Source organism: Haliotis cracherodii, unplaced genomic scaffold, assembly GCF_022045235.1.
Source record: "Haliotis cracherodii isolate W230 unplaced genomic scaffold, xgHalCrac1.p SCAF_18, whole genome shotgun sequence".
Lineage (NCBI taxonomy): Eukaryota > Metazoa > Mollusca > Gastropoda > Lepetellida > Haliotidae > Haliotis > Haliotis cracherodii.
Genome location: NW_027266273.1, coordinates 22105982 through 22120668, shown reverse-complemented (window position 1 = coordinate 22120668; position 14687 = coordinate 22105982). Strand labels below are relative to the sequence as shown.

Below are 14687 nucleotides of genomic sequence, written 5' to 3'. Positions count from 1 at the left end.
TCTTCTGCATGACACAGGTGTATAGGGTATGTCAGCCTCTTCTGCATGACATAGGTGTATAGGGTATGCCAGCCTCTTCTGCATGACACAGGTGTATAGGGTATGTCAGCCTCTTCTGCATGACATAGGTGTATAGGGTATGCCAGCCTCTTCTGCATGACACAGGTGTATAGGGTATGTCAGCCTCTCCTGCATGACATAGGTGTCTAGGGTATCTCTGCATTTCTGCATGGCACAGGTGTCTAGGGTATGTCAGCCTCTCCTGAATGACATAGGTGTATAGGGTATGCCAGCCTCTTCTGCATGACACAGGTGTATAGGGTATGTCAGTCTCTCCTACATGACACAGGTGTATAGGGTATGTCTGCATCTCTGCATGACACAGGTGTACAGGGTATGTCTGCATCTCTGCATGACACAGGTGTATAGGGTATGTCTGCATCTCTGCATGACATAGGTGTATATGGTATGCCAGCCTCTTCTGCATGACACAGGTGTATAGGGTATGTCAGCCTCTCCTGCATGACATAGGTGTCTAGGGTATCTCTGCATCTCACAGGTGTATAGGGTATGTCTGCATCTCTGCATGACACAGGTGTATAGGGTATGTCTGCATTTCTGCATGACATAGGTGTCTAGGGTATGTCAGCCTCTCCTGCATGACACAGGTGTATAGGGTATGTCAGTCTCTCCTGCATGACACAGGTGTATAGGGTATGTCTGCATCTCTGCATGACACAGGTGTATAGGGTATGTCTGCATCTCTGCATGACATAGGTGTATAGGGTATGCCAGCCTCTTCTGCATGACACAGGCGTATAGGGTATGTCAGCCTCTCCTACATGACACAGGTGTCTAGGGCATGTCAGCCTCTCCTGCATGACATAGGTGTATAGGGTATGCCAGCCTCTTCTGCATGGCATAGGTGTATAGGGTATGTCAGTCTCTCCTGCATGGCACAGGTGTATAGGGTATGCCAGCCTCTCCTGCATGACATAGGTGTATAGGGTATGCCAGCCTCTCCTGCATGACATAGGTGTATAGGGTATGTCAGTCTCTCCTGCATGGCACAGGTGTATAGGGTATGCCAGCCTCTCCTGCATGACATAGGTGTATAGGGTATGCCAGCCTCTCCTGCATGACACAGGTGTATAGGGTATGCCAGCCTCTTCTGCATGACACAGGTGTATAGGGTATGTCAGCCTCTCCTGCATGACACAGGTGTATAGGGTATGTCTGCATCTCTGCATGACACAGGTGTATAGGGTATGTCTGCATCTCTGCATGACACAGGTGTATAGGGTATGTCAGCCTCTCCTGCATGACACAGGTTCTAACCTCTCCTACATGACACAGGTGTCTCGGGTATGTCTACATCTCTGCATGACACATGTATCCTGTGGGTATCAGCACTTTTGTAAACATTATCCAAGGCCCATACAGAATTTGCATTCATTCATCAAAGAAGAGTGATAATCTTCTATAAAGGTAACTCATGATTTATTGAACAAACTGACAATGAGTACTCCATTACAAAACAGGCAAAGATACAACACCTAACAAGCAGCCACATGTTATGTCTTCCTCCATGTGTTCTTGGTTGACCTTCAGGCACGTCACAAGAAAGGGTTCCACAAACAGTCAATGTAGGGAACTGCACCCACTAACACAGGGCTACCCACTGTCCCCACAGAGAGACAGAGTCTTCCACTGAAATAAACTGACCATGTCAACTCCTTAGCAATTAGTCTTTTGTTTCAACATGACATCAAGGGGAGATTCTCTTGAACACATACACTGACACAGCAATGACGAGCTGATGAGCAATAATTACTGTGATTTAACCTCAGACAACTGTAATGGCTAATAGCTGAATATTATATTGACAAGGGTAGTAGTATATTTTAAACTGGTATAGTTATGCCACATGATCTTGAATGCAATAGTCATAAAAATAACAATACCATGTATCATTCAAATAAACTTGAAAACAATGACCCCAAGCATATGTAACATTTGCTGGGTTGTTACGGAGACAACAAAAATTGAAAAAGACCATCACAGGGGCGGGACCCCAACACCACCACAGAGATGGACCCAGAAGACCATCACAGGGACGGGACCCCAACACCATCACAGGGACGGGTCCAGAAGACCATCACAGGGACGGGACCCCAAGGCCATCACAGGGATGGGTCCAGAAGACCATCACAGGGACGGGACCCCAAGACCATCACAGGGATGGGTCCAGAAGACCATCACAGGGACGGAACCCCAAGACCATCACAGGGACGGGACCCCAACACCACCACAGAGATGGACCCAGAAGACCATCACAGGGATGGAACCCCAAGATCATCACAGGGATGGGACCCCAAGACCATAACAGGGAAGGACCCTGAAGATCATCACAGGGACGGGACCACAAGACCATAACAGGGATGGGACCCCAAGACCATCACATGGAAGGACCCAGAAGATCATCACAGGGACAGGACCCCAAGACCATAACAGGGACGGGACCCCAAGACCATCACAGGGACGGGACCCCAAGACCATCACAGGGACAGGACCCCATGACCATAACAGGGACGGGACCCCTAGACCATCACAGGGATGGACCCAGAACCATCACAGGGACGGGACCCCAAGACCATCAGAGGGATGGGACCCCAAGTCCATAACAAGGACGGGAACCCAAAATCATCACAGGGACAGGACCCCAAGACAAATCACAGGGATGGACCCAGAAGACCATCACAGGGATGGGTTCAGAAGACCCTCACACATAGACCCAAAGACCAACACTGGGATGGACTTAGAAGACCATCACTGGGATGGAACCCCAAGATCATCACAGGGACGGGACCCCTAGACCATCACAGGGATGGACCCAGAACCATCACAGGGACGGGACCACAAGACCATAACTGGGACGGGAACCCAAAATCATCACAGGGACAGGACCCCAAGACCCCAATCACAGGGATGGACCCAGAAGACCATCACAGGGATGGGTCCAGAAGACCATCACACATAGACCCCAAGACCAACACTGGGATGGACTGAGAAGACCATCACTGGGATGGACCCAGAAGACCATCACAGGGATGGGTCCAGAAAAACAGCATGGGGATGGACCCAGAAGACCATCACAGGGATGGGTCCAGGAGACAATCACAGGGATGGACCCCAAGACCATCACAGGGACGGACCCCAAGATCATCACAGGGATGGGTCCAGAAGACCATCACTGGGATGGACCCAGAAGAGCATCACAGGGATGGGTCCAGAAAAACAGCATGGGGATGGACCCAGAAGACCATCACAGGGATGGGTCCAGGAGACAATCACAGGGATGGACCCCAAGACCATCACAGGGACGGACCCCAAGATCATCACAGGGATGGGTCCAGAAGACCATCACAGGGATGGACCCAGAAGACCATCACAGGGATTGACCCCAAGACCATCACAGGGATGGGTCCAGAAGACCACCATTGGGACGGGACCCCAAGACCATGGCAGGGATGGACCCAGAAGACCACCACGGGGATGGACCCAGAAGACCATCACAAGGATGGACCCCAAGACCATGACAGGGATGGACCCAGAAGACAATCACAGGGATGGGACCCCAAGACAATCACAGGGATGGGTCCAGAAGACCATCACAGGGATGGACTCTGGCCATCCATCATAGATACATGTCCAGAAATTCACCACAGATGGGGCCCCAAGTAGGGCTTGGACAAGTCCAAATTTCCCGATCCACTATTACCTGACCTACCCGGGTACCTGCTGAAGGTCTTAAGTAAGGTACAAAATGTTCAGTTTGGAATTGTTTTACAAGGTCAGAAAAAAAATTGTACTTGTGTAACAATGAAATTTTATTGTTATTGTCATAAACAATATACCAGATGACTAACCACGGGTTCAGGTAGTCCTGTGGGTACCCAGGTCCTACTCAGGACACACCAGACCCGAGTTACCCGCCCCAGCCCTAACCCCAAGACCATCACAGAGATGGACCCTGGCTATCCATCACAGATCTAGATACCACCACAGGGATATACCCTGAAGATCTCAACAGTGATGTACCCTGAAGATCTCCAAAGTGATGTATCCCAAAAATCTCCACAGTGATGTACCCAGAAGATATCCATCGTGATGTACCCCAAGATCTCCAGTGATGTACCCCGAAAATCTCCAAAGTGATGTACCCCGAATATCTTCAGGGTGTTGTACCCTGAAGATCTCCATCGTGATGTACCCTGAAGATCTCCATCGTGATGTAGCCTGAAGATCTCCACAGTGATGTACCCCGACGATCTCCAGAGTGTTGTACCCTGAAGATTTCCATCGTGATGTACCCTGAAGATCTCCACAGTGATGTACCCGGAAGATGCAGCAGACAGTCATAGTGATGGGTCTTGAGGACACCCCTAGAAATGAACCTTGAGGAGGCAGACGTCAATGACATCAAATAGAAGGTTCCCAATAACCTACTATAGGGGTCTTGAAGACAACAAACAAATAACAATATCAAGGGAAATATGTGCATACTTTCTAACACAATCATGTCTAAAGGGCCTCTGTCTTGTAAGTATTGAGCAGTTGGAGGGAACAGCCAAAATGAGTTCTGCAATGAGATGAGACATTATAGGTTACTGTCATTTCTTTGTTGTTCACATTCATCATTATATAATACAAAGATGAAATAAGATGAAATCAAGACACTTTCACACCAAAACAGATCTTTTTTGTCATTTTAATGTCATAAATTGGCCTGTATTTGTGCATGATAACTCATTTCTTCTATTAGTTACATAATACTGTGTCAAGTCTGTCCTGGGCTACAGCACATCCACATGCGGAGAGGGCAAACAAACATGGTGACACATGATCCATTAGAGGGTGCATCAGCTAATGATGACAAGCAGTGTAGGCCTTCCTATGGCAGGGTAGTATGTCATCATGTTTGTGCTTTGGATGACTAACGGCCTGGCGACGAGGAGCACATACTACTGTAAACTTCTTACTGCTGACCACAATACAAGGAGTGCATTGAGATGGGTGTGGTTCACAAACATAAACTTAATGGTTAATAGACATTATTGGCCAGAAGACCAGGATTGCTGATTTGGCTCTTGAGGGACAACTTTTTGTTGCTGAGACTGTGATCAGCTAGCTACACTGGCTGTGTCTGGCTGGGGCGTCTGGTTAGTGTCTTGTGTTACTGACGTGTTGCCATTTTCTGTGACAGAAGACAGGGTCTTTCCGCTCTCATTCTCTTCATCTTTCTTATTGGAATCAGTCTTTGTCTCACAGCCTTGTGATTCTGAAACAGTAGAAAATATTTGCATGATACCTGTCAACAGTTTAATGTCTGGAGACCAATTTTCTCAACATGTCAGAAAGATGTCAACTGCTGACGATGCAATGAATCCAAATCCAATGATAGGTTATTTTCTCAACAGGTCTGTGGACAAAGACATCATGTCATGGGAACTAGAAACATCTGTAATGAGGTTGTGGCTGAGGATTTAGTAAAGATGCCACATTTTGAACATCTGTCAGTGCTGTTGTCATAATAGACTACAAGAGTTATGCCCCTTTGTAAACAGACAGTAACTCTTGTAGCCCTTCTTGCATACCACTAATAATACAGTAACTTCATGACACACCCTTACCTATAAGATCTCCCACGCCAACCTCTTTCATTCGCTCGTGCAGCTCATCAACCTGATGCTGCCTCTCTTTCCCCTCTTCCTCCTTTGCCTGTTCCTCTTCTGCTTTCTTCTTCTGTGCTTCCTCCTGCTGTCTCTTCTCTTCTGCCTCTCGCTTCTTCCTCACTTCCTCACGTCTCACATACTCTTCTGCAACAAACAAGCAGCCATTCCTGACTTGGCGCAACTGATGCAGCATACAAGATTTCATTTCAACTCCCCTTTAGTCTGTGACCAAAATTAAACAATTGCTACCCTGAACATTTAAAATACATTTTGATAAATTTTACACTTTACACAATGAACAAAAGATTACATAATGAGATACACTCCAACCTTTGGTGAGTGGATCAATACTGGCTTTTAATGGACTCCATGAAGGAAGAATTCAGCACCAATCAGGATAACCATGCATAAAAATATCTCCATCTCCAGTTTTGTTTCTTGTTTAACGCTGCACTCAGCAATATTCCAGCCATATGACAGCGGTCTGTAAATAATCAAGTCTGGGTCAGACAATCCAGTGATTGACATCATGAGCATCGATCCAAGCAATTGGGATACAATGACATGCACCAACCAAGTCACTGACAGTCGCTTCTTTCGACAAGCGTTGTCGCCTTTTACGGCAAGCAAGACTTGCTGAAGACCTATTCTACCCTGGATCTTCATGGGTGCTCCATGTCCATTGATCAGATTTTCATCAAAACCTGTGATGGCTTACCATGACCAAAACTGTGCATGATATTGTCAGCAAAAGCAACCTTTAATTTATGCACTCAGTTATTAGAGCAATACTGAAACTCAAGCTTGACAAAACATTGACTCTTCTAACTATACTTCTCCAGAGTTATGTCCCTTTGCACCAGCTGTCTGATGGTCAAATCATTGGTCTTGCAGCATCATGACAATGTTCATGGGGTCCACTAAAGTAGCAAACACCCCCAACCTCTTCCTATTCTTTAATTGTACCCAAGACAGTGATATAAATCTACACAAGAAGCATGCTTCCCTTACCTGCTAACTGTTTGCAGAACTTCTTGTGTGTGAACCAGTGTAGTTTCTGGCACTGCTGGTTGCAGTAACCAACCTAGTGACAACAAAAAGACTGTCAGTATTTATACACATTGTTTCCATATGCCCCTCAGCACAGGGGAGATGTCATGCTGTGCAAGATCAAACCCTCTTTCAAAATTAAAAGAACGAAAAGGAAACTGATCAGTTAAGATTCATAATTGTACACGTATGCTCAATGTCTCTGGAGTTTATTACTGTGATGTCTATGACTCCAATCTACCAGTACTCACCATTTTACAAGCCGAGCACTTCTTCTCGGGGTTTTGTGTCCCACATGTGGAGCAGCTGGTGTCCTCATCCCAGCCGTACTGCTGACCATTGATACTCGCCATCAACATGGACAGAGCTGTCACACCTTCTCCCTGGCAACAGTTGTCATACAGCCATTAATATCAACAGGGACTTCCCACAGTCTCTCTGGCAACAGTTGTCATACAGCCATTAATATCAACAGGGACTTCCCACAGTCTCTCTGGCAACAGTTGTCATACAGCCATTAATATCAACAGGGACTTTACAGTCTCCCTGGCAACAGTTTACATAAAGCCATTAGTATCAACAGGGCCTTCACAATCTCCATTGCAACAGTTCTTATACAGCCATTAATATTGACAGAGACTTAACAGTCTCCCTGGCAATAGTTGTCATACAGCCACTGACATCAACAGGAACTTCACACAGTTTCCCTGGCAACAGTTTACACCCTAAGACGTATATATCTATGTACGTCTTTGGATATAGTAACTTAACTGCAAACCATGAAATGTCTGTACTAGACACCATCTTGTTTTCTAGCAGAAGAGTCAATATTCATCATGTGACAGATCAAAACTGATCATGTAACGAGTCAATATTCGATGTCAGTGTCAGTCATGGAAATGTATTGTTTCGTCTTATGGTACAGAAATACCAGTGGAATTGGAATATTCTTAATGGAGGTATAATAATACCTTGTAACGTCTTTTGGTATGACGTCTTTGGTATGAGCTTCCACTCTCTGGACACACACTCTATCCACTCCTAGTCCAGGGCAGCAGTCACCCCTTCTTTACACTGAAGTACTTCAGGAAGGAGATTTCAAGACCTTTCGAACTTAAAACTTATGTAATGGTACCAGTTAAACTAGACTTGTGGTTCTTGTGTTCCCTTATGTGACTCACCATCTTGACGGGGGCGATCTGCCTGACGACCTGTTGCAGCAGCTGGGACTCCACGTACGGGAACTCCTTCAGGGACTGGCGGATCAAACGCTCCTGCTTCTCTGGGAACGCATCACCATCACGACCCTTCAACAAGCTGAAACACACCAGAGTAGTCATAGCAACCACTGCATCATACAAACTGCAACACCACAACCCTTTAACAAGCTGCAACATACGAGTGTTGTCATAGCAACCCCTGATCTAATTCATTCGGAATAAAATACATTCATGCAGCTATTTTTACAGTTGTGTTGATGGCTGATAACCATGAATATATATTAGCCATTGCCAAAACTTATGTCTTGAACTTGACCTCAGGCTTGGGACCTTGGTAGCTTATATTGGTAATGAACTTGACCTTTCAGTCTCAAGACAATGGCCTAGCCTGGTGGTCACTCATCATACTAAAGACTCAGGTTCGAGTCCCCACATTTTTTTTAATTTCTGACAAAACAGGTCAACCCTAGGTAGTTTCCATGCAGGAGACAGATAGTTACTCACCTCTTGATCCATGGCTCCGTGTCTCCGTCCTTGTCCAGGGCAGCCTTCGCTGTATTCCTGATGATGGTGGCCAGGTAGTGCAGCTTGAGCGCCAGCACGTCGTTGGTCTCCCGGGACTTCATGTTCCTCTCCACCAGCAGGTCCAGCACCCTTGTCACCTTGTACCACTCTTCCTGGAGCTCCTTGTGATCCTTCATGTACAACGCGATCTGCAAACACACACCAATCGGTCACACCATAAACCAGGTTTCTCTTGACAAAATTATTCTAAAAAACTCTCTAGAGTGTCAGCTATAGACCATGAGCATTCATGTGTACGATGAAAAATACACAGCTGATAGAAACAAGTACATTTTCCAAGAAGGAATAATTACTTGTGTCATATCCGTCTTGAAAATACCTTGCTGCATTTCAGCTATAGTGAGTCGGCTGGGTTTGAGGTTGCTTTGAAAGTATTTCACGTTTAATTTAGAACAAGAATCATCTGAAGATCCGAAAATGACAAATTTCCATGGGAGATAACTCAAGCCATGAGTAGGGTATGATGCAGACAGACCAAGCATCATGATCCAAATGTACCTCTGATCAGGGGATTCTGTCATGGGAAAGGGGTGCAACTCTGCACAGACGCACCTAGAGTTGCCCCCCCTGTGCACCCTCTCCAATATGGGTATGAGTGAGTGAGTGAGTGAATATGGTTTTACACCGCTTTTAGCAATATTCCAGCAATATCACGGCGGGGGACACCAGAAATGGGCTTCACTCATTGTACCCATGTCGGGAATCAAACCCGGGTCTTCGGCGTGACGAGCGATCGGTTAAACCACTAGGCTACCCGACCACCCCCAATATGAGCAGGGTGTAGTACTCACCTTCACTGGGTGCATATTTACAGAGTTCACCAGGGTCAGCAAGGAAGGGGCAATGGCTGCAGGCAGCTTAGCTTCTTTTTCCAAACCTGCAATACAAAACACATAACACTATAACCCCAATGCATAGAACACAGTTTTGTTGTCCATGTCAAAGGATCTGACCACTTACAAGCTTTGGATTGTTTCCTCTTATCAATTCTTATTGTTTTCTTATTGTTTGTTGGAAAAAGTGTATTCACTGAGTTGGGATCTTCCCTTTCCTTTTGAAACTAACAACCATGAAGGGGCATCAATCTATTTAAAGAGGTGTAAACACAACAGAATAGTCACCTTGTGGCACAGTGTAGTATTCGATATCTTCTTTGGGGAAGAAGTTATTAATGACTGAAACACACTGATGTTGACCTGAAAAGATTCAAAAAGCTAATTTGAGAAACCCAAACACAATATAAGACAAGCATATATAAACAATGATGTGTATGTTTAATTGTTCAAAAATGATCAAATCCTAAGTTATTTGCATTAATAAAAGTACATTACACCTTAAGACAAATGTGTCAACTTACTTTTAGAGTTATTTAGAAATACGCAACTTTAAAAGTAACTTGTCTACTATCCGAGTTAAATCCTGTGATATATATTGACTCCACCTACCGACAAAGGCTGCCATCTGAGAGGCTGTTCTGTTGACTGAGTTTATGTGATGAACCTTGGCCCCCGCCTGCAGCATCAATCTGGTCACCTCTGTATTACCTGCAATACACCAGTATCAGTATGGTCACCGTATTATCCTGATTATTACCTCTGTGTTCATCTGTAACCATGGTATCCAGGATTTTACTACTGACAAATTTTCTTGTGCTAGTGGAAACTTAAAATTTGCATTGTTTCAAAGAAATTGAAAACAAGAGTTTGCCACTAACGCTGCTATATCCCCCGCCCCTGTTGCAGAATTTATGACATAATTAAATCTAAACAAACCCTAACCTTTTTTAAATGAGGTGGAACTTGTCATGGAAATTGTAAAAAAAAGATGAGTTTGGAACCTAAGTTCATCTTGTTGCCATGGAAAACGTAAAACATAAACATTTCTAAAATTTCTCAATAGCAAAAGGCACCAGTTCAGCATGTACCTGACAGACCTGCAAAGTTTGATGAAAACATATTGAACGGTTTATGAGTTATGCTCCGGAAACGAACCCTACCCTCACAGAACCTAAGTCCATCTTGTTGCCATGGAAAACATAAAACATAAAAATTTCTAAAATTTCTCAATAGCAAAAGGCACCAGTTCAGCATGTACCTGACAGACCTGCAAAGTTTGATGAAAAGATATTGAACAGTTTATGAGTTATGCTCTGGAAACGAACCCTACCCTCACAGAACCTAAGTCCATCTTGTTGCCATGGAAACGTAAAAAATGAATATTTCTAAAACAGTTCAGCATGTACCTGACAGTCCTGCAGAGTTTGATGAAAAGATATTGAACAGTCTATGAGTTATGCTCTGGAAACGTACCCTACCCTCACAGAACCTAAGTCCATCTTGTTGCCATGGAAACGTAAAAAATAAAAATTTCTAATAGCAAAAGGCACCAGTTCAGCATGTACCTGACAGACCTGCAAAGTTTGATGAAAAAATATTGAACGGTTTATGAGTTATGCTCCGGAAACGAAAAGTGACGGATGGATGGACAGACGGACGGATGGAGCCTGTTTCTATATCCCCCGCCAACTTTGTTGGGCGGGGGTTGATAACGATCAAATTCCTGACATGTAGTATTTTAGACTTACCAGCCAAGCAGATCCTGCTTGAACATACTCAAGAACTATATGTAATCATAAGCCTGCAGAAAACATGGCAATAGTTCATTACTGTAAATCTTGAAATGAATGTGTCTCCTAATAAATGCAACTACTGGCTCTTACCGTAAAAATATAACTCAGTATTAAAGCAAAAGAATTGTTTTTCTGATTCAACAACTTTGGTTATGTAGTCTCAGAATCTATTCTCACCTGAAAGGGCAGCAAACATTAAGGCAGAGTATCCGTTGTCATGGTAATTTGAGTTGACATCACCTCCATGTGCAAGGAAAACCTCACACATTTCATACCGCCCCTTGAAGGCAGCATGCTGCAGCAGGGTCATCCCAGTCTGAAACATACATGCTATTCGTCAATCAAAAACAAACACAACAAGCGTATAGTTGACGAAGTCATCTATATCCTCCGCCCATTTTAACATGTCATGGTCCCAAACCAGGAAACTGACCCAACATTTCCCTTAGCCCATGTCAATATAGCTGCAATGGAAATTCTAAAATAAACATTTCTAAAACACCTTAACATCAAATGGCACCAGTTCAGTATGTGCTTTATATATAGACATGCAATGTTTGGCAAGGAAATATCTAACAGTTTATTTGTTTTACTCCATAAGTGAACCCACCCTATATTAAAACTTCAACTTGTTGCCATGGAAACGTAAAAAAAATAATAAAATTCTAAAATTCCTAAATAGCACAAGGCACCAGTGCAGTATGTGTCTGGAAAACATGCAAAGTTTTGTTAGAAAGTATTGAATGGGTTTTGAGATATGCTCTGGAAACGAACTCTACCCTACAGAAACCAAGTCCAACTTGTTGCCAAGGAAACATAAAAAATAAAAATTTCTAAAATATCTAAATAGCAAACGGCAACAGTTCAGCATGAGTCTGATAGACATGCAAAGTTTCATAGAGAAATATTTAACGGTTTCTGAGTTATGCTCCGGAAATGATTTCGGGACACTCAGACATGCACACACGGAACCCATTTCTATATACCCTGCCAACATAGTTGGGACGGGGGATAATAAACATTCTCACAGACTCTGTTAACACCGAGACACATTGAGAGATTTCCCTATGAAAGTAATGAGTTGGGTTTAACACCACTTTTAACAGTATTCCAGTTATATCACGGTGTGTCAGCCTAATGTGGGACCAAAGCCCAATGTTATGCAGGTTTCAGACGTTAACAACTTTAGTGAAACCCATGAGCATGTGTATGGTGCTGACAAACCTAGTAACAAAATCAGGGCAAACCATGATTCCAACCTAAAAATCATAGGTTTCTGGCGTACCCAAGGGACGCAACTCTGCACAGCAAATCTCGGTGCCTTATACGACTAGGCCACCCGTGCCCCCTCTATGAAAGCAACTGTCTGTATGGAGGAGGTTAGGAACGACGTATGTGTACGTGTATGAGGCTATACCCTCTTTGCAACCAACAGACTAAAGATAAAAAACCATTTACCTGAATACTGTATTAATAATACATGAAATTAATGTGAACATGAAATAAATGCAAAAAATGGGACTGCCCCTTGCTCGCATTTTTCTGTGGAAATTTTGGAGAGGTTCACTGCACATGGGCAGTCATTAAATGAGGCATATGCTGATTATTTCTGGCAATATTTCAAACAAGAAAGCAACTTATGTCATTTTTCATGATAAGACACCGACCTGGTCAAGACAGTCCACCCGAACATCTGGCTCTTTCAGTATTGCTCGGATCTCCTCCACAGTACCTAACGACAGAAATGAAAACCAAAATCTCATTACAGATCAATTTTCTGTTTAGCAGTGACATTATAGCTGCATACCATGGCTCCAGATAAGCTTGGGAGGCATTGAGTATTTACTCACATGTTATTAACATTTGCTGGTGGTTTTCTTGGGTATTCAAAACACCATTACTCCTTTGGGTCCTGTCTCTCTTGTGCATTTGCAAACCAGTGAGCAGACATGTTTTTCAAATATAATTCTGAAAAAAATCTGTTTCAGGTGACTTATAATTCCAAGTGTGTCATATGTTGCATTAGCTCACAAGTTAAAACAAGTTAATATAATCGAGATGTAGCACAGAAGCAGATCTCATTTATACATGGTGCCTCCATTCCACCAGTAAATTACCGATCTGTAAAGACAATCCATGTGACATTAATGGTAAGAGGTTACATTTGGTAATTATGCACAATATTGCTCTACTATTGAGTATTTGAAATTGTTTTTACATAAAAATTATATTGATGTGATTTATTTTGAGAATTTTTAAAAATATGTGGCGTATCTGGAACTCTGTATGTACTGCTCTGTTTTACTATCTGGTCGCAAATACATTTTTACATATAGCTACAATCATGCCTACAATTCTTACAAAGTTACATCCAATGAGTTCAGTTCTCTGTCTGGCCTTGGCTGCTGCATTCTAAAAATGTAACATCAGCTCAGGCAGAGAACTCAACTTGATTGCTATCTCCAGTTTGTAGATTTTGACAAATACATTTACAATGAAGACACTTGATAACATAAATATGGAAAAAATTATTGGTAATGTTGTTTTTTTTAAAAAGAACATGTGGAACGCAAACATTTCTACAATGTACATTCATTTAATTAATAACAGATTGTGAAAGCTTATTCAAAATAAGCATTGGAGTCCATTAGAAAGTTATTGTAGGGTTCTGCACATGGATCGCATGTATGACACTGAAGTTAGTGATGTTCACACTGTAACAATGTTAGGTAGGTGCTAATTGAACGCTAATTAGGCCCCCCTCCAGGACCGATAATTATTCACCATCAACAGCTGTTCAGCATGGATACCACTCACCTAATCCCCAACTTGCATATAAGAAACTTAACTTGAGTAAAGCGAGATGGATGTAACAAGTATAAAATGCATTTTCTCAAGATATTTCTAATATTCTGGAAGATTCTGAAAAACAGATATAGGTTAGTCCATGATTTCACATGGAATATCTGCGAACACCTTAAGCAAAATGATTTAATTGAATAAAAAATAAGATATAAAATAAGTATTTGAAATCTCTAAAGCACCCTGTCATATTAATGGCAATATTGTGCCATGCGATTTTGTCAATTTAGTGGCAAAATCGTTACTGGCAATCCCACGGTACCGGGTTAGCTTGGTTAGTGATCGAGGCAAAAACCGGAAACATATAACATTACTTTGACCAAATAGAACGCAATTATTATGAAATGTAGAAATAATCACGCAGCTGCTATAACAAGAAAATATTTACCTTTGAGGACGATATCAAATAGCTTTTTCTCTGATTCAGACAGTTCTCCTTTCTTGATAGGCGCCATGTTGTTTAGTATTCTACTCTCGTCACAAATGTTTAATTGAGTAAATATATATGAAAGCTTTATATATTTACCTTATATAACACGTTTATAGTATACGGTGATCATATACACCAAAATATAAGCCAACGGAATGTTTTTTCTAAAGAAGGTA

The 14687-nt window shown here is 42.9% G+C and overlaps 1 protein-coding gene across 2 annotated transcripts; it reads right to left on the bottom strand.

Annotated features, from left to right (window-relative positions):
* Positions 1 to 3518: 3518 nt before the first annotated feature.
* LOC139465403 (ankyrin repeat and MYND domain-containing protein 2-like) lies at positions 3519 to 14549 on the bottom strand. Of its 2 annotated transcripts, XM_071247111.1 has the most exons (13): positions 14470 to 14549; positions 12887 to 12951; positions 11397 to 11535; positions 10036 to 10134; positions 9712 to 9786; positions 9382 to 9467; positions 8510 to 8718; positions 7967 to 8102; positions 7037 to 7168; positions 6747 to 6819; positions 5694 to 5879; positions 5245 to 5341; positions 3519 to 4642 (listed from the first exon to the last, which is right to left on the bottom strand). In XM_071247111.1, the coding sequence occupies exons 1-13, from the start codon at positions 14534 to 14536 to the stop codon at positions 4585 to 4587; spliced, it is 1422 nt and encodes a 473-aa protein (XP_071103212.1). In that variant the 5' UTR covers positions 14537 to 14549; the 3' UTR covers positions 3519 to 4584. The 2 variants fall into 2 exon arrangements, with proteins under 2 accessions (XP_071103212.1, XP_071103211.1); XM_071247110.1 differs by lacking the exon at positions 3519 to 4642 and having other exon boundaries at positions 4737 to 5341.
* Positions 14550 to 14687: the final 138 nt, after the last annotated feature.

Bases quoted from the DNA above. Each gene is read 5' to 3' on its own strand.
- LOC139465403 (XM_071247110.1), bottom strand. From the start codon at position 14,536: ATGGCGCCTATCAAGAAAGGAGAACTGTCTGAATCAGAGAAAAAGCTA. The intron at 11,536-12,886 runs GTCGGTGTCTTA...TGTATGTTTCAG, and splicing joins GGGTGGACTGTCTTGACCAG to ACTGGGATGACCCTGCTGCA. The intron at 9,468-9,711 runs GTGACTATTCTG...TTTGTATTGCAG, and splicing joins ATACTACACTGTGCCACAAG to GTTTGGAAAAAGAAGCTAAG.